Genomic DNA, 25,065 nt, shown 5'->3' on the forward strand with positions numbered 1-25,065 from the left:
GATTATTTATAGTCAAAATTTCTCTTAGGAAGAAATGTTTACACCCATCAAAAATATTTCTTTCTATTTTCTACCGATATGTCAATGTTATGTAAGATCTTCGTTCTTGTTACGGATATTTGTATCGATCGATCTGATTCTGTCCATGGTTAAAAATGGGCATCAGGCGATATAAAGACAATTTTATTATTCAATGAGATTAAGGTGATTATCTAATTAAATACATTCATCTAATTAATATTCACGTAGAATTAATTATACATGGATTTTATTGCCAGCAAAAAAATTGGAGTGTGCCGCAATTGCGTCAGGTTTTTTGCGAATTGATTAATGGGCTATTAAAAACTGCATAATTTACACTATTTTAGAGATTTCGTGTTTTTGGGTGAGGTGAATTAAGTCACTAATATGAGGAGATGCAAACCAGAACCAACAGTAGACTTTGCTAAACGAGACTACCAGAAGAGAATTAAGTATGAAATTAAACAAATAACTAACAAAGATTTTTGATCTTTTTCATTTTTGATTTATATGTTTACTCCGATTGGAATACGAAGGGAACCATTCTCGTTGGAACTTTACCGCGCTGAGCAGATGGGACGTGAATTATAAATTGTAAAATTCCCTCATCTTCCTTAGTCTCAGCATCCGTTATGGCTTGCAAATTGTAGAAGCCTCGAAGATGTAACCAGATAAGGTTCCCATTGTTTTCAGTCTGGTGGGATGTAGAGTGTAGAGTAACATTATGTTGCTTTATATTCCATTAGAGTGAAAACTTAGTTTTTTTTTAACTAACAAAGAATACAAAAGTAGAATTAGAAAGAGAAGTTAATTTGGATAACACATGGAGAGCCATAGAGGAAACAATGACGGCTACAGTTAAAAAAAATAGGTTAAAAACAAAAAATACAAAAGAAAAGTTGGATGACTGACGAAATCCTGGCAATGTTCGAAGAAAGAAAAAAACTTAAACCAAGGGAACCGAGACAAATTTCGAGAACAACAACAATTCATATGAAGGGAAATAAGAACGGCAAAAAATAAGTGGCTGAAGAAACAGTGTGAGGAAATGGAACAGCTACAAAAACAACATGATGACCACAATCTACATAAGAAACTAAAGGAGGTAGCTGGAATACACAGAAAAAAAGAAGTTTTCTTACTTAGAAAATGAACAAGAAAAAATGGCATAAGATGATAGAGAGAGGAAACTCATATGGGAACAATACATCAAAAATCTCTTTGCAGACGAGAGGCCTGAGATAGAAGTCGTTCAGGAAAAAGTGATAGATATTAACAACCTATCTGGTCCCGCGATCACAATTGAAGAAATTACTAGAGCAATAAATACCTCGAAAAACGGGAAAGCTATAGGACCTGATCAAATTCCTGTTGAGTTACTCAGATTGTTAGATGAAGAGGGAATTGCGATACTCCATCGAACCAAATCTATAAAAAAGGAAAATTCCTTGTCCAATGGCTTGTATCTACCTTTATCCCTTTGCCAAAAAAGAACAACGCAACAAAGTGTCAAGACCACCGACTGATAAGTGTGATGAGTGATGAGTCATTCTTTAAAAATATTCCTCAAAGTTCTTCACTACAGAATCTCCACAAAATGCGAAATGTGAAAGGAAATGGACATAAATGTATTCCATCCCAATAATATGTACTGTTAGCTACCTAAATATTTATAGTTTTCGCATTGTCTTATTTGTCTTAATTGCAGCTCTGGAACTTGTTAGGCTAATTTTCATTCCTGCTTATTCATATTCATCTTTAAGTTTCCTTAGCATGTAATCAATATCTTCTTTACACTTCTTTATTATTTGACTTTGGTTCCCATATCTAAACATTTTTGTCTCCATTTCTGTAATGATTTTGTTAAAGCTGGTCAAAAACGAAGTCGATTTTTAACTCTTGTTTCTAACATGCCTGTGACGTAAAGACTAAATATCAGTGAAGTTATCCCTGAGGCACTCCATTCTTTAGTTGTCTTGGCCTGCTGATATCGTTTTTTATCACAATTTGGATCGTTCGGTAGTTCAGCATAATTTGGATTATGCTATTGTGCTATTGGACTGTGTTCCGTCTCCTTATAGTTAATTTTAGTTTTTTCGATTTTATTTTACGATGTAAATTCATATCAGATCATTCTTAAAGTTTGGGTAAATTATTTTCCAGAAATCTCTTAAAAGATTAAAATACATTCATTCTTACACATATTTCTGGGTAACATTTATCATAATCCTCTTTATAGAAAGTAGGTATTTGGAAAGTTATGCGAGTGAAGCGATATTGTCAGCTTCTGAGAAGGACAGTGATGACGATTAGTTAATTACGTTTTTCCCAAAGTGACATTTTGTAGGACAGATATACATTTTTTGTTTTCCCCACCACCAGGGGACTTCTGGTCGAGAGTCGTTTTGTAATTTTAGTAGTACTCAGTAGCGAGCGAAAATTAGATCTGTAAACACGTATAGCAATCAATAAAGAGTTCTATCGAAAAGTGTCTTCGCATACTATTTTAATATGCTAAAGTCATATTTTATAGCAACGAATACTCACGGTAGTGCCGGCGCAAATTGAACCTAAGCGAACACAACCTGGCACCGGCGGGACGGGTGACCTGTGTAGTTATTTTTCTAGCGCACCGCATATTGTTCACAACAAAACCCAACCGTTGGCTGTCACTGCAACGAATAGAGGGACGGGCAAAATCAGTGCGGACGTGTAACGGTTACTTTTGATACCGGGTCTCAGTGGTAGATACTGATTACAAAATACTGATGTATCTGTATCTGATGTGTTTCATAGATTATAACAAGGCCTTTGATAAAGTGCGGCATGATCATTTAATCAGACTCCTGGCAGAAAAGAATTTAGATAAACGAGATATTCGACTAATAGCAAATATGTACTATAATCAGAAAGCAGTAGTGAGAGTAGAGAATAATACCACTGAAGAAATTGAAATAAAGCGAGGTGTGAGACAAGGGTGTATACTGTCACCAACCCTGTTTAATCTCTATTTCGAAGACGTAATGAATAGAACACTCTCTGAGCAATCCATAGGTATTAAAATAAATGGTGTTATATTAAACAATCTGAGATTTGCCGACGACACCGTTCTGATCGCAGAAACACTTAAAGAGCTACAGACATTGGTAAATAAGATAGCAGACTGCAGCGAAGAATATGGACTATCTTTGAACATAAAGGAAACTAAATTTATGGTAATATCGAAATCAACACGAAATGTCCAAAATTTATATTTACACAATGAAATTATCGATCGAGTTAGCAAATACAAATATTAAGGCACTTTTACAAATGAAGACAACGATAGCTCAGCAGAAATCAAAATAATAATAGAAAAAGCCAGATCCATATTCACTAAAATGAAAAGAGTGTTCTGTGGAAGAGATTTGAGCCTTGAAATGAAACTTCACCTGATGAGATGTTACGTACTTTCTATGCTATTCTACGGAATGGAGTCATGGACGCTGAAAAAGATTGATACCAAAAAATTAGAGGCATTTGAACTGTGGACGTATCGCAGAATCTTGAAAATATCATGGACGGAGAGAGTCACAAACGTCGAGGTCTTGAGAAGAATGAATAAAGAAAAGGAAGTCATATTTATGATCAAAAACGAAAACTGCAATACTTGGGACACAGTACAAGAGGCGAGAGATATGAACTGCTTCGAATAATTATGCAAGGGAAAATAGCAGGAAAAAGGTCCATAGGAAGAAGACGAAACTCCTGGCTAAGGAATCTACGGGAATGGTACAGCTGTAGCAACAACGAATTGTTTCGGTCAGCAGTTTCGAAAATACGTATAGCCCTGATGATCGCCAACCTTCGGAACGAAGATGGCACTTGAAGAAGAAGATTTATCTGATCCTTGTACTGAATTGAGTAGGCAACTCGCACCTTTGGAGAAACACTGACGTAATTGCAAATTTTTCACAAAAATTTATTTAATCAACACTACGATATTCCTAATATTCGTATTTGTCTAAAGGAACAAAAAAACAAAGAATTATAACTATTCTCCATTTCGCTAGATCAAGTGTACCTGTGTATATCAAAGAATGTCAGATTGTCAGTTGTGCGTGACACAACATTAGTATGCAATGGTAAAATTATGGAATTTTTCGGGGAACAATGAAATAGTTATTTTCTAATTTTTTGAGAAACAATACAATGAGATATTTGCTAATTTCCTTCCCTTTCAGGCACGCGGCTTTGAGGTGTTGTTTAAGAATAATTCTAATCCTAAAATTCTAATAACTAGGACTGTGGACAATAGATTTCTACTTCCTCTTGTAATTTGCGTCTCATTTTTGGCTTTAAGTACCTTTTAAAACTTTAAATGCCTACGTTTTCTCAACAATTAACAAATTTGCTTTTATGTACCTCAGTGTCCACAAAGGTGCCAACTTTGCTAAAAACTAATTATTTTATCAGCCGATGCCGATACTATTATTATAAACAACACTGATTGTGATTGGATTGTCGTTGCAAAAACTGCTTACCTATTACATATATTTATATCTCGCCTACATATTTTGTTTTTAAGCATGAACAAGCCCGGTATGATGACACATTTTATTTAAGGGTAATGCGATATTCACAGATATGCATAACGGTTTTTAATAATGAATCATTTTTAATGATAATGTTGTGTAGATTTAAGAAATGAATGATATTTACAAAATTTTTATACCTATAGAAAAGGGATTACGCCATCATTTGTGACATTGTATTTCTAGGCCTAGATCCTAGATCCCGCGTACTACCAACAAAAAGTTGATTAATAGCAAGCTGAAAATTTGTTAAACGGTGTCTAGTCAGACAAACTTTGATGTACGGGAACACTGAAACTGAAACACGGGAAGTTTTAATTGTGGAACAGGTTAAAAATTTGGAACGTCATACTACGAAAACGTCCCATGTATTTTGTAGGACAGAACTTCCAGTTGATTTTTTACTCTTTCATTAAACTCTGATGCAAAAATCAGACTGGTATTTATCACCAACTGGGCATTTTAATAAATCCGACAAGAGAACATGTCAAATGACCGGAATTATGACAGGTGATAAATAGCAGTCTAATTTTAGCATGAGAGTTTAATGAAATGGTAAGAAATCAATTGGAAGTTCTGTCCGATAAAATACATGGGAAGTTTTTGTAGTCTGACGTTCCAAATCTTTAACCTGTTCCACAATTAAAACTACCCCTGTTCTAGTGTTCCCATACTTTAAAGTTTGTCCGACTAAACATCGTTACGCTATTAACATATTTTCAGCTTGCTATTAATCAACTTTTTTTGTTACGCGGGATCCGGGCCTATTCGTTTTAAGTAACCTTTTTTTTTCTAATAATGTATTCTTGTAAAGGCATATCTGTTATCGCCGTTTATTTTGTCTACGAGTAGGTACCTAATAAAGTTATTAGAATTTTAATGACAAAGCGGTGTTGGGTTTTGATTATATTGTACTAATATTTATTTATCACAGTAAATTGTACTTACCATTCGTATGAAGTTCATTTCCGATTTTCTCCCATACTTCGTCTTTAAGTTTCGTCCTCATGTAATCCTTATTACTGGTATCATATACACAGGGATAATTCCGAACGAGTTCTATTAGCTTCTCTACGTCCATCTCTAAACCAAAACCACATCAAAAGAATTGAGTCACGCGTCCCACGACACCAGAAAACTGTGTTTCGATGACAAACGTTCGCATGTGTAGAACTGGGCCCGGATTACGTACACTCGATACGCATCGTATCCGCCATGTTTTCCCGTAGCGCCTTATGGGAAAACATGGCGGATAGGATTCGTATCGAGTGTTCGTAATCCGGGCCCTGGCACTGTATTCACTGATATAGGATGCGCAGAACTCTCTACGCACCTCTCCGGTGCCAGCTTGTGTTCGCTTAGGTTCAATTTGCGCAGGCATTAATCGTGGTTCAAACAGACTGCATTTTGTAGGGATTCATCATTAAGCTTACCACATTTTGTTAATAAACTTTAAGTTTTTAATTGCTTGTCGTATGTCATGATTGTCCGTATGCAAGCTATTCATTATCTTCCATGTTTGCCTCTGTTTGTTATTAAACATTTGGGATGTAGGTCTTTAAAATTCTATTCAGGTATTTTTGATTGTGGAGGGGCCGGGAATATTTGGATTCCGTGGCTTTGGATTTTAGGGCCTTGAGCTCTCGTTTCAATTTTATTGTCGTCGATTATCGTGTCTCGTTTCACTTTTATCGTGTCTTGTCTTTGTCTTGTTTCATAAATATTTGATTGTTCAGCCATTCTTTCGTTATCGTCAATTTCTTTTATTTCACTGCATGTAGGCTGTGGATCAATTTGTCGTCTGCTATTTCTTTATCGCCACTTTTAAAGTCGTTTTGGTACAGCTCTTGGCAGTTTTAGGACGAACTAGGAATACATTTCTTTCAATACTCTCTTGATATGTTTTTTTTTCCAGTGTTTATTACGAATCCCACAAATATTTTATAATTTTTGCTTGTAACATGTTGAAAAAAAAAAATGCTCTACATAAACTTCTTCCACCTTGGTCGGGGGATGGATGTTATTAAATGAATTGTGTTCATGTCTCTAACAACCTTGGACGTTGCTGACTATGAAAAATCATCAGTTACATTTCGTGAGACTATTAAGTCTGGATTCCGCGTGTGAAAAAAAGTTGATTAATAGCAAGCTGAAAATTTGTTAATACCTTAAGGGTGTCTAGTCGGACAAACTTTGATATATGGGAACACTGGAACAGGGGAAGATTTAATTGTGGAACAGGTTAAAAATTTGGAACGGTCAGACCACGAAAACGGCACATGTATTTTGTCCGACAGAACAGACTTAAACTCTCCGAACAGAGATTAAACTCTCATGCAAAAATCAGACTGTTATTTATCACAGGAGAGAATATGTAGAATACGTCAACTGACAGGAATTATGACAGGTGATAAATAGCAGTCTGATTTTGCATGAGAATTTAATCTCTGTTCGGAGAGTATAAGTCTGTTCTGTCGGACAAAATAAATGTGCCGTTTTCGTGGTCTGACCGCTCCAAATTTTTAACCTCTTCCACAATTAAAACTGCCCCAATATGCCACAATATACTTGCTGTTGATATAAAAATAGTTCTTTGTTTAGCATTAGATTTGACATATTTTGATCCTCCGTCCATTTTTTTAACATACTATGGGTCACATAGAATAATATATTGATAATAAAAATGAAATAATGAAAAAACGGAAGTAGTACAAAAATATATGTTTATTAAAAACTATAGTACAAAATGATATTATTATAATGTTTGTTACAATGTTGAGTTCTACAAAATATCTTTTATATTTAGGTACCCACTTATTGAGCAATGGTATAATAAACAGTTACTTTACAATCCTGCAAACTCATTCTTTTCCTATATGTTTGGCACAGAAAGGAATTTACCTAAACTGTTACCTTTACTTATTGTTACTTTAGTAACATGATAATAAAGTAAAATGATAATTATACAATATTTAAAAGTTACAGCAATATAAAAGTAATTGCACGTTTGAATATTGATAAATAAATAAAATTAAATAGAGCATAATATGTAGGAGACGAACACCTTATTGGGTTAGAATAATATACTGCATATTTAGTTTTAAATTAGATATACTCTCTATGCATGGCAACATTGCGCCCCGTCTATCAGGAGACGGTTCCCTCTTTCCACGCTAATGCATCTGATTCTCGTCAATTTATAACTCTATCGCTCCGTCCTCCGCCGTCATTCATAATTCCTCACAACGATAGTGAAACAAGCAATGTTGCCGTTTTTTGCGCTTCCTTCAGTGGCCTATATCTAATCAAAAACTAAACGTATTGTACATGTTTTTGTTTAATGTCCATAAGCGACTGACTCTTGTCCGCTTTTGTGGACAACTGCACGAAAGCCATGGTGTGGATCGGAAGTGTATTCCACAGTACGAAGGCTGCCGTCGGCATCGACAAGTGAATATTGCCCTTTGACCACGTCTCCGTCTCTAACTTCATACTGGTTCTTTGCATCTCCGGTGTTGGGGTCTTCTATTCCGTACTTGAACTCGTATTTGGGTGGATCCTAAAAGTCAAATAATAGGTAAATAGAGCGAAGAAATTATATCTAAAATGTATCTCTGGAATCTAAAGTTGCTCATTTGAATACTAAATTAGCGATTAGTAAACATGAAATAGAAAAGTTAAGAAAACAGGTGTTAATTGTGTAGAATATTTTAATTGAACAATTATAAAAATTTCAAGACGGTTTAAACGTATAATAGGTTCAAAGTCAGTGTCACTTTGAAGAAAAAGAGAATGTAGCCGAAGAAGTAATTCTCCAAATGACCACCGTTAAACACGAAGAAGATAATGATTAGACTTCCCTGAAAATTTTTTGAAGTAGTCAAAACAAAGATAATAACTTAAAAGTCGTAGAAGAATGGCTTAAAAATGTAATATATACGACCTATTCGGCAGGAAATAACCAAACAAAGTTGAATTATAGAGGCACACTGGGCTTAATGAGAATCTCTGTATATTTCCAATGATCTATTACATATATATTGGAAGTGGGAAAGTCCCGATGGATTACGAACAGTTCAACAATTGGTATAACCAAAATCACACATTAAAAGTGTGTTGCAAGAACTTCATAGCAGCCTTTCTGGAGAACATTTTGGAGTAAAAAGGACACTGGCCAGAATTCGAGACAGATTTTACTGGATTAATTGTCGCCGATGTGTAGAAGACTGGTGTAAGATAAGTGACTTATGTAACCGTGGAAGATCTTGATGGGAGTGTTTAGAAAATTATCAAAATTAATGACAACAATAATAAGGAAGAATACGAGAAATATAAAATATCAGTGATAGTTGAAGACTTCTACAAAACCTTGTACAGCTCGCAAAGCAAGCTTAATGAATCAATAAAAGCAAATGTCAAAAGAACAATAAACGTAGGATCAGACGTAATTAAATATAGAGAGATTCGAAATATAAAGAGCTTTAAAAGAGCTAAAAACAGTAAAGCTCCTATTATAGAATACGACGGGTTAATTCACATCTGGAGAACAAGCAAGACAGTAAAAAATCTCAATGCTAGGTACCAGAGCTTTTTAATAGATGTATCCAAAATAGCAAAATCCCTAGAGACTGGAACTAGGATACTTCTATACAATAAAGTGGACAGATGCGAACAAAAGAATTATACACCTTAATCGTTGCTAAGTCAAGTGTTTAATGTTTATGAGAATTATCAATAGCTGATTGACTTCGCGAAATTGATAATTAGCAACCTGGCTTCCGCAAAGGATTTAGTACATCACAAGGTTTACTGCGAAAACCAATACATATTATATACACTCAAAAAAATTTAGTTCGTAATATTGATTAACAGTGATTACTGAATAGCATTTCGTTGTCACAACAATTTAATTTGTTGTTTCAACGAACTTTTAGACATTGAAGAATGTATTTGGTTATTGTCACAATGATTGAATAATAATTGTGAGAATAACTAGAGTACATTAATCAACAACACTCAATTTATTCAGCCAATAATTTAGTTTCGTATATTTAATAAATACTGTTAATTCTGGAAGCAACTCACGTTCTTGATTTCGTAGATGACAAGCAATTATCTTGGTTTATCGTGACAACGTACAGATTTCATTAAAACAATGTACAAATGTTGTTATTATAGAGTAATATATGATTATTGAATAGATGTAAATTGATTGTTGTGACAACGAATGCATTAATAAATCTACTACTGAATTTAGTACCCACAATCAATGCGTTCATTGTCACAATAATCGTAGTTGTTGAGACAATCAGTGTTTTGCTTGACCATTTGAAAGTTAACGGCTTTTCCTTATCGTAATACCCCTAGCTTCTCTGTGTTACCGAAGTGCCGAATAATAATTGCATTTCGTTTTCAAGTGTAGTCCGTGGTAGAAGGAAGTTTTTGTGTGTTTATTATCGTGAAATTTCGGTCTAATTCTTTTTAAATGTATTATTTTTTTTTCGAATCCTGAGGAAACTAATTATTATTTTTGAAAATTTAAATGCAAAATAAAATATTACAGTATTATCGAGGGTCTGAAGTCCCTGATAACCTCTATAATGATTATTTTAATAAGTCACAGGGGTGAAAGAAGCAAATTTAGTATGATTTTTAATTTCAAATAGGCATACCATTCAACAGAAACTTTTTGTTTATTGTAAGGGACTTTCTGCCCTCGGTAATAATGTAATATTTTATTCTGCGTTTAAATTTTTCAAAAATACTTATTAGTTTTCTCAGAATTCAAAAAAAATGAATGTGATATCAAAAAGGATTAAAGTGTATACATTTTTGGAATCACTATTTCAAACGCTTTTTAATCAGCTGTTACATGATGTACTTTCCCATTAAAAAAATCAAAGTTACGCCACGCCTGTCACCTGAAGAGGGATCGTGTAAAGTTCGAAACATTGATGTTATAATATACTTTGATTATTTTAAAAATCGACCTGTCCGAGCGTTTTGCTTATGTGCTAAAAATAAATAAGTTAATAAGGGGTGGGGGAGTGTAACACTTATTCCAGTACACTGTATAAGTGAAATCATATGAAAAATCACACAGTGTAAAGTCCTTTAGGTTAAGGACAAAAAAGGCGGATTTAAAAAATTATTATTAATCAATTAATATCATACATTGGGCTTTTGCATTCAGTAATTATTAATATAAAATACGTTCATAGTAGGAATGAACGAAACTGATTGTAAGAATGAATAGAATTGCTTGTAAGAAAAACCGTATTTATTGTGGCAATGAACGGAATTAATTATAACAATAAACGGAAATAATTGTAGAAATAAACGAAATAAGTTAGGAGAAATAACACTGTTATTGACACAACGAATAGTCTTCGTCGGTCAATTAACGACGTTGTTGTTTCAATAAATATTGTTCGTTGACTCAGTGAACAGAGTTCGTAATATCAATAAATATTGTTCGTTGACTCAGTAAACAGAGTTCGTAATACCAATCAAGTGATATTATGGTATACATAATGAATGTTCATCCATTCAATAAACGTAATACATTGGCTCAACTAACGAAAATAATGAATTGATGAACATAGTTTTGTTGTCCCAATAAAACCAAGAATTGGACAAATTTTAAGTATTGCGTTTGTTGCCTGAATTAACATTTTTATTGATATTACGTACCTTTTTCGTTGAGTGTAAGATATTAAAAACTGTTGAAATCTTTTAAACGCCACATTTTTAAATATCCTGTTCTTTTTCGCAGTGTAAATAAGTTTCTCTCAGTGTAAATCAGTGTTCTCGGTGTTTAAGTGTTAACTATTTTTCAATAGGGCTTTTCATTCATAGTCATTTGTTTCGAGCTTCTGTCATATGTCGTATATTCCGTGTATATTAATATTATACTCAAATTATACAACATATGACAGAAGCTCGAAACAAATGACAGTCGATGAAAAGCCCTATACTCCTTGAACAATAAATTACATTTTTATATTTTACAAACTGACTATTTCATTATTAAAAAGAATACCCGTTTTCTTTTTTCGTGACTGATCAATTCCCATAGTACTGCTTTATTATATTATTTCATTGATACCTAATGATTGAAACATTAACCCTGAAAATCGCTCACTCAATCAAAATTAAAATGCCAAAAGGTAATCCCAAAGTGTGTTTATTAAGTAATTTTAGACACGATAAGATCAATTGAAATTATAGAGTATAGTTTATTGAACCTTGAGCTGTAAAAAATTCAAGGTGGATTATGTAAACAATTAAAAATCATGCACCAACGATAGATGTATCCTTTACTAAAGATTAATGTAATCTAGTATTATCGATATATATATATATATATATATATATATATATATATATATATATATATTTGCATCCTACTATCCGCTGGGCGTCCGTTGACAGAACGATCACTGAGCGTCCAAGGAGAATTCATTTCTCAAGTTTAACTTTTCCATCACTCGGCGTCCTTTTGTAAAACAAGCGCTTAGCGTCCAGAGAATACGCGAAAATTGACTCTTTCGATATCTGGGCGTCCTTCAATTATACGGTATAATTTACTCTAGCGATTAGTGGGCGCCCTGCGACGATGTCATATTTCCACAATATTAGATTAATGAAAATATACTGTTTCAACATTTTACATGTGTGAAGAATAGAGGTAATTTGATACTTAACCGAAAGCGTATCGAATTTGGTATTTACATAATATGTTATTATACAGTAGTATGGTGCAAATGAAAGGAATAAATTCGTTTTTTCATAAGCCGGCGACTTTAAGGAAAAATCCCGGAACAGGCCGATTTTTATTTTTAAATTATAATTTTTTGGCATATTATACCAGTGAGTCACCACTAACGGGACGGAAGATTACAGCGAAATAGTAAAAGATTTGAAAAAAAATTTAAATTAATAGTTTGTAAGTAGATTAAAGCTACATTTTAAAATTATTTTGAAATATACAGGGTGTACCAATAAATTGCTGTGTATTAAAGTTATATTTTTTCTTATGGAACACATGTATTTTGTTGCATTTTCTAATTGTGCGTAAAAAATAAGGTATAGTTTCATAAGGCTTCCTTACACCTATGTACAGAGTGTTCCGAGTTATGTCGACTTTTCTTAAAATGTAAAGTTTTAAAAGAAGACTCATTCTCAACTTATTTAAGCAATTGTAACAAATTTACTCTTACAGCTAAATAATTGGATATTGGTTGAATGTATTTCATGATTGACTGTTAAACATTTGTTTACAGGGTGTTCAAAATTTACAGTTTCATTATTAGTTCAGAGAAATGAGAAAATATCGTGTTGGTGACACATCCCCCTCCAGGCTGAAACCAAATTTTTCGAGTAATATGGTCATCTAGAATAATAACCTATATGTTTCCTGCAGCCGATTTTGATGATATTCCTAGTTATAAACAAATGAAGATCAAAAACGGTAAATTTTCGCTTTTTTCGTCTCTTACTAAAAAATTGGGCATTTTAAACAAATTTGAGAGTAATAAACTCATAAACCGTATAAAAAACTTCAATATGGCGTTCGCTGAATATGTCTATCCTTATTGGTTACTTAGAAAATTGCCAAATAAATCATAAATTTTGAGTTTTTATAAATATTCATAACTTATGTAAAAATTAACTTAGAACCTTCTTATTACATGGAATGCTGAGACTTATGGTGCTTAAATTACACCCTAAGTTCCAAAGCAATTGGTCAAATAGTTTAAAAGTTATTTAATTTGTTTATCCAAAATTAATTTTTTTTGCAACACTGTAAGTCAGAAAATGATGAAGTTACAGTAATATTTTGGATAGTTTATGAAAGAAGAAAATTTACAGTATTAATTTAATTTAAAAAAAATGACAAAAAATAATTATAGATATTGCAAAATAATTTTGCAAAAACATGTGAATTAAAAAAATGGGGGGGCTAACTTTGTCCCTAAATGTCCTAGAACAGTTGTTTTTCTTTCTAAATGTGTATAAAAATTCAGTCTTTCTAAATATGAAAAAATAATTTTTCTACGGGTAACGGTTAAAAAGTTATTCTAATTGTTTATAAGTAAGCAAAAAATGGACAAGTTTTTGCAAAATAATTTTACACTGTTTAAAATTATTTTTTGTCATTTATTTTTAATTAAGGTAATAGTATAAATGTTCTTCTTTCATAAACTGTCCGAAGTATTATTGTAACCTCATAATTTTCTGACTTATAGTGTTGCAAAAAAAATGAATTTGGGAAAAATAAATTAAATAACTTTTAAACTATTTGACCAATTGCTTTGAAATTTAAAATATAATTTAAGTACAAGAAGTCTCGGCATTCCGCGTAATAAGATGATTCTAAGTTAATTTTTACCTAAGTTACGAATATTTAAAAAAACTCAATATTTATGATTTATTTTGCAATTTTCTAAGCAACGAATAAGGTTGGACATATTCAGCGAATGCCATATTGAAGTTTTTTATACGATTTATGAGTTTCTTACTCTCAAATTTGTTTAAAGTGCTTAACTTTTTGGTAATAGACGAAAAAAGCGATAATTTACCGTTTTTCGATCTTCATTTGTTTATAACTATGTATATCATCAAAATCGGCTGCAGGAAACATATAGGTTAATAATATAGATGTCCATACTACTCAAAAAATTTGGTTTCGGCCTGGAGGGGGATGTGTCACGAGAAAAACCTTATTTCTCTGGACTATATTGGATTATTCAATGTGTAACATGAGGCTTATTTTAAATGGAACACCATGAATATTAATTAATCATAATAATAAACAAACTTTTCTCTTTCGAATGGTATAAGGATGTCCTATAACAAGGAGTCACAGTTTTTGCGTAATTTACAATTATATAAATTATTAATGAATACATCGATTTTAAAACAAAAGATGTAGTTAGTTAATGTCATTGTACGACATTGGCGTTTTATGCCACTACGGTCTGGTAATTGTCAAAAATATAAACATTCGTGCTTAGTATTTAGATTTAATTGTTCCTAAAAATGAAGAATTACGCTATCTACGAAAGAGTCGACATGGAGTGTACTTTGCATTGGGGAATGTTTGAAAAATTGTTTCTGAGCTTCTAAAGTTTACGCTCAAAAGTATCCTGATAGAAAATACCCACAAAAGGAAGTTTTTGAGATTTCTCAATAGATTCCGTGCTGTGCTACTGGTAATCTTACATACGAAAAGGCAAATGAAAATAAAGCAGTGATTTGTGACGACCTCCATGAACTTGATGTTCTACTTTCTGTTACTGAAAACCCAAATACTAGTACGAGAAAAAATTCGGGAGAATTGGAAATCAGTCAAACGAGTTTATGTAGAAGACTTAAGATAAACCACTATCATCCGTATCACACTCAACTACACCAGCATTTAATACAACAGGATTATGATAAACGTTTAAATTTTTCTTTTTTGGCCTTTTGATAAAGTTGGAGAAGAACCTGATTTTTTTAAAAGTATATTGTTTACACAGACGAATCTACTTTTCATAATAATTGTCTAGTACATAAACTTAATTTTCATTATTATGATAATGTTTGGGGCTGCATTATGGGCGAGTACGTTATCGGTCCGTATTTTTTGACGGGCCGATAACGTACTCACCCAAATATTTGAATTTATTCTTTTCATTTGAACCATACTGTACATTTGGTATATAATTTGCGACAAATTTTAAATTTCTCTGAAACTATATTTTTTAATAGTACTTAATGATAGGTACATTACTTGAGAAATGGAACTTGCCGAAACTGCTGTATTGGAAATAAATTGTAATAAATTTTGTTGCAATGTTCAAAAGATTTCATTGTTTTATGATAAAAGATGTCATTATGAAATAGAATCGATTGCTTCAATTAAATAAAAACTGCTTATGACTGTTTCGACATTGTTCCTTCCACACAATGAACCCCAACTTTGTTTCGTGATAGAATAACAAATATTCACAGACTACACAGTGTACACCTTTTGGGAAACCACAATATTTCACAACAATGATACAGTGTGATCTGGTTTTCCGTATGATACAACCATCGGTAATGAGTTTTATTAGTGTATTCTAAAGGATTGGGAACGTCTAACGACATACCAAAAGAATTAGACAGTTCGATTTAATAAAAAAATTTACTTATAAAGGTTTATTAATTGAAAATTACATAATTTTGAAATGAAAAAATCATTAAATTTACTTTTTCTTCATGTACTGGTTTTGAATAAATAAATACCTTAATTTTGAGCCAATCCTTGTTGCTCAATAACTTTGAATACTTTTCTTTTAAAATTTCACATTCACTTTTTTTAGGAGGCTTTTTATTTTTAATATGGTCTGAAAAATATTTGATGACAACTGTTTTCTGTGCCTCTTTCCAGGGCACCAACGACCTTTTTTCCTTTTTGTTTTGTTCTTTGCTGGAGTTACTTGCTCCTGACAAAGCTACACTAGAATTAATGCCAGAAGCTTTATTTTCACAAATATTTACCTCTGGAATTAAATCAGTTGCCTTTGTAATTGGCATATTCATCGGTAGTTAACAGATTTTCTTCAAGATCCACATTTATATCGTTTAAGGACTTTCCTTTAAATTGTGCAGCCCCACCTTGTTCCATTAAAAGGAGAAGTTTTGATATTTTGGTTGTTTGATATATATGTCATCCGGTAATCGGTAACTACCCTTATGAATGGTAGTCTTGTCGATACCTCAGGTACCTGAGGTTAAAATAGGCCCATTTAAGCTAACTTACCTTAGTACAAAGTTTATAATAACCGAGGTACAGGGTGTCAGAGTTAAACTTTTTTTTATTTATTATTGAATATTTCCTGACAGGTATGAGATAACAACATGAAATTTGGTATATGGGGGTTTTTTGGGTCGAAAAAACTTAATTCCCTACCAAAAATTATGTACAGTAGAACCTCGATTAACCGAGGTAATTGGGACCGAGAGTACCTCGGATGCGGCAAAACTCGGATAACACGGAACGTAACCTAAATATAGTACAATATAAAGACGATTGTTAGTCGGCGCACACAGTGGAGGCGGTTTCCGCTTACGGTTAAACAGCGCGGACCCGCTTTTAAACGTTTTCAAAAAGAATGCACGTCTTTAAATGTACACGAACATAGTCAAAGCAGGTCCGCGCGGGCCAACCGCTTCAACCCGCGTGACCACTTTTGCTAGAATGATAATTTAGTTTTTTCCGCGCGGTTTTAATGTTTACTCGAATGAGAATTTAGTTTATTCCCTCTTTTTGTCGCGCGAGTTCAGTGATTTTACAATGAATAAGGAGGCAATGGATTAATTTTATAAATTGTACATTATAATAAACAAAAGTAATAAAGTCAATCTTATTGAAACCGTAATTTTGTGTGATTTAGGTATTCCCAAAATAAATTTACAACAAATCTAATTACCTCAATGTTATAACAAGCCTTTCTTCCCAAAATAAATTTACAACAAATCTAATTACCTCAATGTTATAACAAGCCTTTCTTCCGGAAGGATAGCTTGCTTATGTAAATTACACCAGTTTTTAGTTAAGATCAAACAGTAGCGATCAACAGGTAGCAAAAACGCGCTCCAAGATTGCGGCTGTAATTTTGAATATTTTTTCGAGATATTTGGCACACGTATTCGTAATATAATAAAGAATGGCGGTACAGGGCAAGTAATGAAATAAAAAATTTTAGTATGTAGTTCCAAAATGACACATCGGATAAAAAAGTTTATTTGAAGAAAGTGTATTTTTTTGTCCTTCTTAATGGCGGTGCAGGCTCGTTTTTTTAATATTGTATTTAATTACAGAGTAATTTCCACATATTAATATATTTTGAAATTGGGCTCTGTACCGCCATTCTTCATTATATTACGAATACGTGTGCCAAATATCTCGAAAAAATATTCAAAATTACAGCCGCAATCTTGGAACGCGTTTTTGCTACCTGTTGATCGCTACTGTATCACCTTAAATGATACTCCACTTTCTCCAAAATATAAATAAAAGTCTCTTGAGTCATTCTCATATACCTACTGGAAGAATCGTTCATTATCTTCTTTTAATTTTTGAAATACATGATATTCTCCATAAATTAATTATTCTCGATTAATAGGATGTACACCAACTCTCTTTCTTCTCAGTTTAGACAAAACAGAATCTAAAGCAATTATATCGTCATCGGAAGACGACATTTTGCTACAAGTAGTAGACGCAACTGACAAATTTGAACGATCTCTCAGTTGAATCTCAAATACACTACATGTGAATAAATTATCATTTTTATAATTTATAAAATTCATTAAAATTTATAAAATAGGATGGCCTCGAAATACCGGAAATCGGTTAACCGAGGTTCTACTGTATTGCCCAGAGGGCGCCACATACGCCTTTCAGCACTCATTTATTACGTTCAATTTTTTTTATCACTCTCTCTGTATAATTTTGACATTTTTAATTTTTATTCTCCTATTAGTTGTACTTAAAAAAGGTATACTTCTTTCATCTCCCTAAACTCCACCGTTTTCGAGATAAACGCATTTTAAATCTGCGATACACCATCATTTTTAGCATAATATCATTGTAGTTCCACCCGAAAAATAACTTAAAACCATAATAATTGTGCTAGTTCTTAAATTTATGTCATTGCATCGCAAATTCCATTTGAAGAAATTTGCGATACATTTTTGGATAATTTTATGGTTTTAAGTTATTTTTCGGGTGTAACTACAATATTATGCTAAAAATGATGGTGTATCGCAGATTTAAAATGCGTTTATCTCGAAAACGGTTGAGTTTATGGAGATGAAAGGAGTATACCTTTTTTAAGTAAAACTAATAGGAGAATAAAAATTTTAATGTCAAAATGATACAGAGTGAGGGATAAAACAAATTGAACGTAAGAAATGAGTGCTGAAAGGCGTATGTGTCGCCCTCTGGGCAATACATAATTTTTGGTAGGGAATTTAGTTTTATCGACCCAAAAAACTCCCACATACCAAATTTCATGTTGTTGTCTCATACCTGTCAGGAAATATTCAATAATAAATAAAAAAAAAGTTTAAATTTGACACCCTGTATCTCGGTTATTATAAACTTTTGTACTAAGGTAAGTTAGCTTAAATCGGCCTATTTTAACCTCAGGAACCTGAGGTTAAGCTATGGCCCATTCTTTACCAAACACCCTGTTTAATCAAATAATGAAAATCTGTTAAAAATGAAATAATAAATTATCCCACAAGAATTTCTTGGAAGCAAAATACTGATACAAGATCCGCACAAGAGTTTAAACACGTGCGTTTCGTCTTCTCAGCAGTTTAGTATTTTGGACAGTTTACATAATTGAATAATTGTATAAATTTTACAACACAAACTAAGGAATGTGACACATTCGCATTCGACATTTTTTAGCGTTGTACAAATATTAACTTCAGTTATATTTATTTATACAATACAATACAGAAGTATGGAATATAAATACTTTGTTTCTTTAATAGACAGAAATTATAGGTATGGTATAAATAATGTAGATCTGATAAAAATAGTTTTACTAATTCTTGCATTACATGTTTATTAATGCTTTAGATAAGATGTAACTAAACGATAAAAAACAAGTGCAGCTTTAATTTTATTTTGATGTAAATAATAACAACAATAATTACTTCCATAAAAATTTTTCCTTGTATAAGTACAGGGTGAGTCACCACTAACGGGACGGAAGATTACAGCGAAAGAGTAAAACTTTTTAAATTATTAGTCTGTAACTTGATAAAACCTACATTATAAAATTATTTTGAAATATACAGGATGTCCCAATAAATTTCAGCTTATTACAGGATATCTCAATAAATTGCGACGTATCGAAGTTATATTTTTTATTCTTATTCTTCTTCCTTATCCTCTTTATAAGCAATCCGGCTTGTTCATTGGCGGATTGATACTTCTATGGAAGGTTGTCACTCCATCTTTTGCAAGGTTGGCCGATACTTCTTCTACCGATTGGTGATTTATCTCTTACTATTTTGAGCACACGTGACTCCTCCATTCTTCTTATGTGGCTATTCCATTATTTTTTTCTATTTAGTGTCCATTCGTTTATATACTGTACGTTACATTTTACTTTAGATTTTATTAACTTACAAGCTATATTTAAAATTTTTTCGAACCTTTTACCCTTTCGCTGTAATCTTCCGTCCCGTTAGTGGTGACTGATGACTCACCCTGTATATTAGTATACAACAATTAGTTGCAATTTTTCGCACTATTACCTAATTTTCACTTTTTGTCTGACTATTACTTACACACTTTTCGGATTTGGCACTTTGTGTCCGCCGATTTTCACGTTATCATATAATTTACTCACTCCATATTAACATCATCCTCATCTTCTCTATCATTGGGTGCGTTGGGAAGACGTCAGCGGTTGAATGTAAGCACAAAATTAAACGGAAATTACTTCAAAACCGGAACTAAAAAATCAAGCGCGACTTTTCAATACGCTTCTATGTCAGATATACTATTTCTGCGACTATAATATGGCACTTCCGGTTTGAACTTTTTAACCGGAAATGATATAAAAACCAAAAGTATACATTTGCTTTTATCTTGCTAAGGCACGTCGAATAATATATCTCGTATACCGTTTCGGTGACTTTAAAACAGTAACTTCTGATTCCAACACTAAATCCGAAAGTCCGACGTAAAATTTCTTATCTTTAGTACTATCCTTGGGTTATAAACTTTCATTCGACGCCTCTTTTGTCATTCTATCTGTATTAATAATGGAGGAGATAAAATATGATAAAATAATGGATACAGATAAAATTATCTGATAATAATATTATCTGTATTATAATAATCGGGGACGAACGGATAGACGGACAGACAGTCATGAAACCGGATATATATATATTTGTTCTCGTCTTGCTAAGGCGCGTCGAATAATATATCGCTTATACTATTTCGGTGACTTTAAAACGGTACTTCCGGTCGCAAATTTAAAACCGGAAATCCGAGTTCAAATTTTTCATCTTTGATACCATCCTTGGGTTATAAGCTTTCATTCGACACCTCATTTGTCATTCCATCCGTATTAATAACGGAGGAGATATATTTGCGGACGGACGGACAGACGCACAGACAGTCATGAAACCGGATGAATATATTTGTTTTCCTCTTGCTAAGGCGCGTCGAATAATATATCGCTTGTACTATTCCGGTGAGTTGAAAACAGTACTTCCGGTTGTATTTCTAAATCCGGAAGTTCTAGGTCAAATTCCTACCATTAGTAGGTACCATTCTTGGGTTATTAGCTTTTATTCTACGCCGCATTTGTCATTCTAGCTGGTATAGTAAAGGAGGAGTTGTGTTTACCGACAGACGGACGTGGATAATTCAACATTTTCACATTTTTTCAAAATTGGATGAAAACCATATTTTAACCAGTGCAAAAAGTTTGTTCAATGTCGGCAGTAAATTTTTAAAGAATTACGGGCCTTAGTCCTCCTTCCGCAGTGAACTCCTCCTAAATACTACGTTGGCCACGGTTGCCAAGTCTACGACGCTCAGAAGTGGCAAGATCAAAACTTGAGTTTATTTAATGGACGCTGAGAAATCGTAAACATAAAATGCAGTATACCTAAAAGTATACGTATATTGAAAAGAGCGCCTCTGGTGATAAACAGTTAACACTACTTTATACGCTACAGTATACGAAAAATTTACTTAACTATCTTTTAAGCGTCCGAAATAATTTCGCTTAATGATTGATTATAGTAATCTAAGTTCTTCTGTACATGAAGAGAACTTGTGCACTCGTATTATTAGTCAACGGCATCAAAAAGAAGAAGAAGTATTCTAAGAAAACTGACCAATGACAAATTTTTATTAAGGTTTCATCTCGGCGTCCGTATACGGACGCTCGATTTCCACGGACGCCGAGTGGATAGTTATCGGGCAATGTATGGACGCTAGGAAGATAGTAGGATATATATATATATATATATATATATATATATATATATATATATATATATATATATATATATATTTATTTTTAGCATCTCATGACGTCCCCCCATGTTAAACTGTAGTCTCTCGTGGCGTCCAGGTCTTCGTGGACTCCGATATACGGTTGCCACGAGGATTTTCTCTAAAATTTATCGCAGGTGAAAGGTACCACTTCCTACACTGCCTGAACAAAATATTGGCCGGATGTCCTCAGACACGTTATCTGTATAATAATATACACATTACTTGGGGCAGTTGCCGTCAGGCGCGCCACGTTCGCTTGCTGTATATATAAAATCACTTTAACGGTTTTGATGACGTCCAAATATATATTTATTCATTTTAAGGTTGTCGCGGAATCCGTATATTTCAGTTTATGTCCTCATGGCTTCTACTACGCTGTTGCCACCTCAAATGTTGGTATTTAGACTTCGGATATTTTTATAAATGATTATTGTAGTATTTTAAAACAATTATTGTGACAGATTAATGATATTCTCTTTGTATAATTAACAGTGTATTTCTTACTGCAAAAATAAAAACAAATGAAAAGTATGTTCATTAAAATTGATGAATTTATCATAACCAGTTGCCGAAACTGGTGGTCTAATTGCTCAATTGTAACATATTATAGAAGTGTTAGAATTTAATTCTTAATTCTTTATTAGAAGATCCAGATTTAGGAATTAGAACCACAAATACATTTAAAGAATATAAATAATTTGAATCTATATTATCTAAAGAAGGCAAAAGAGACATCGAAAACAGAACACAGCAGGGCCAAATAGCGGTAAACATTCTAAGCTCTCTACTATGGTCTAAAGAGATAAGACAAAAAACAACAATCTATCGTACCTTGGTAGAGCCTATTTTGACTTATGGAGCAGAAGTTTGACAGATCGCAAAAAAGATAAAAAGAGAATAGAAGTAGGTAGTAGAAATATATTATCTAAGGAGAGCGTGTGGTATATAAAAGATCGCATCAGGAAGGACAAAAACTGTAGATTTCAGTGTAGATAGAATTAAAACGAGACAACTAGTGTGGTATGGTCACGTCAAACGAATGAATGAAGATAAATGGTCAAAGAAAGCTTTAAATTGCATACCACAACAAAGAAGAAGAAGGGAAAGGCCTTTAGTTACCTGGGAAGAACATGTAGAATACATCATGAGAGATAAAGCCATCAAAGAAGACGAATGGATGGACAGAAAAAGATAGCGGTCGAAATGCGAAAAGTAGCAGAGGCTGTAGGAACCTCGCTTATAGATATATAGATAGAATTTTTTATTACAATATTTTTAATAATATAATTTTTCTATTCTCATACTATAATATATCAATTATAATGTCACCACCTGTATCATAGATAGAATCAGATAGATCATTAGGTAGAACTAAAAAAAAGCAGGACGAACTTCTCCAGGAAGTACATAAAATAATGCCCTCTATTCGTCACGGAACATCACAAGAAATATGGGAGACTTTTAAACATTGTGTAACAACACCAACTGATCATCCAAAGATAAATACTCCTGTGAAACGGAAACACTGGATAACAGATGAAACCTTTCAGATCATTGAGAATAGAAGAAATCTTTGTCAAAGTGGTATGCATAGTGAAAGGGAAAACCCTAGTTTAAGAAACCTCAATTAAAAAGTAAAGCGAAGATGCAAGGCAGAAAAAAACTGTACTATCAAAGTATATGCAAAGAAATTGAGAGACATGATCAGAATAATCAGCCGAGAGATCTATTTAGAAAAATACGCTACTTAACAAAATAATTCAAAGCCAGAACTTGGGCCATAGAAGACAACACTCGAACACTGAGAACAATCAGAGAAAATATAGCAGAGACATGGAGATCGAATTGCAGGGACCTATATAAACATGATTAACCCCAAGAACCTATTAACCAAATCTTTGATGAGGTAGAAGAAGAACCTGATATACTTGAAAATAAAGTAAGACTAGCGATCATTAAGCTCAAATATAATAAAGCACCAGGTCCAGATATGATAACAGCAGAAATACTCAAAGCCACAGAAGAAACTGGCGTAAAATTACTTCATCTACTCTGTAACCAAATATGGCAATTATGGCATTCTAAACAATGGCCTGAAGACTGGACAAAATCTACAATAACAACAATTCATAAAAAAGGCAGCTTCCATAAATGCGACAATTATAGAACTATTTCTCTTATATCACATGCCAGTAAAATAATACTACATATAATCAATGAGAGACTAAAAACATTCCTTCAAAGAGAAATTCCACAAGAACAAACTGGATTTACCAAAGGTAGAGGTACTCGAGAACACCTGTTGAATATAAGACAGATAATCGAAAAATCTAGGGAATTCAATATTCCACTGTACATATGCTTTATAGACTATCGTTAGGCGTTCTACAGGGTCAAGTGGAGACACTTATTATACTAAAAGAAGTAGGCGTACCCCAACACCTTATTTCGCTTATAACTGAACTATTCGAACACACTATTGGATCAGTTAAAGTGCTTGACACACTTTCAAACGAATTTCATCCAGAACAGGGTATCAGACAGGGATGTATACTATCTCCACGATTATTCAATATATATGAAGAGCATATTATGAGAGGAGCACTTGAAGGATGGGAAAAAAGCATCTCAATAAATAATCATAAAATAGACAACCTACGTTTCGCAGATGACACATCCCTTCTTGCAAATAGTCAATCAGAGCTGATTGATCTTATACGACTGGTTGAAAACAAAAGTCAAATATTTGGTCTGCAATTAAACATATCAAAGACATGCGAGTAAGGGCCAAAATAAAGATGAAATTAGCCAAAGACAAAAACCGAAAAGTAAACACAAGAAGAAGATACAATGTGGAAGCTCTTAAACAAGAAAACACAAGAATCGAATTCACAAAAAGACTGAAATTAAACCGAACAGCAGTTTCCCAACATGAGGAAACAGTGGAAAAAATATGGAAGAACTTCAAGGACATTATGCAAAAACTGCAAACGAAATTATAGGGATGAAAAAAAAAGTGAATAAAAATGGATAACCGGAGACACATTGTTCTCCAGGGAAATAAGGCAAAAATATACGTTCGGAACACTTGACCGGCCAGGTTGCAAATGGATTTTTTGGATAGGTACTATAGACCTATTACATTATAAATACAAAAATGTCCGTTACAGTTCGGACGATAATTTTAGTTATTAACAAATAAGGGTCAAAAATGTCAGTTTTTGAATTTTGGTACGATTATTTGTTGCTTCGGAAGTTGCAAAATAAAACTTAAATTTCGAAAATAAAAAATTTGCTATAACTTTTGCAAAAATAAATTTAAGACTGATATTACATGAAATATTGGGTCAAATAGTTTATGTCCAGTCCAGATAATACACAAAAAAATTCAAG

At 32.9% G+C, this 25,065-nt stretch overlaps 1 protein-coding gene across 1 annotated transcript in view; it reads right to left on the minus strand.

Annotated features, from left to right (window-relative positions):
* Nucleotides 1-7,625: 7,625 nt before the first annotated feature.
* The window catches only part of LOC126890471 (histidine-rich glycoprotein-like), a 43,523-nt gene continuing 26,083 nt past the window's right edge, over nt 7,626-25,065 (minus strand). Inside the window, exon 3 of the mRNA XM_050659436.1 lies at nt 7,626-8,154. Within this exon, the coding sequence (XP_050515393.1) occupies nt 7,933-8,154 (222 nt within the window). The 3' untranslated portion in view covers nt 7,626-7,932. The remainder of the gene's footprint in view (nt 8,155-25,065) is intronic.

The sequence above is a fragment of the Diabrotica virgifera genome, chromosome 8 (genome assembly GCF_917563875.1).
Source record: "Diabrotica virgifera virgifera chromosome 8, PGI_DIABVI_V3a".
Classification (NCBI taxonomy): Eukaryota; Metazoa; Arthropoda; class Insecta; order Coleoptera; family Chrysomelidae; genus Diabrotica; species Diabrotica virgifera.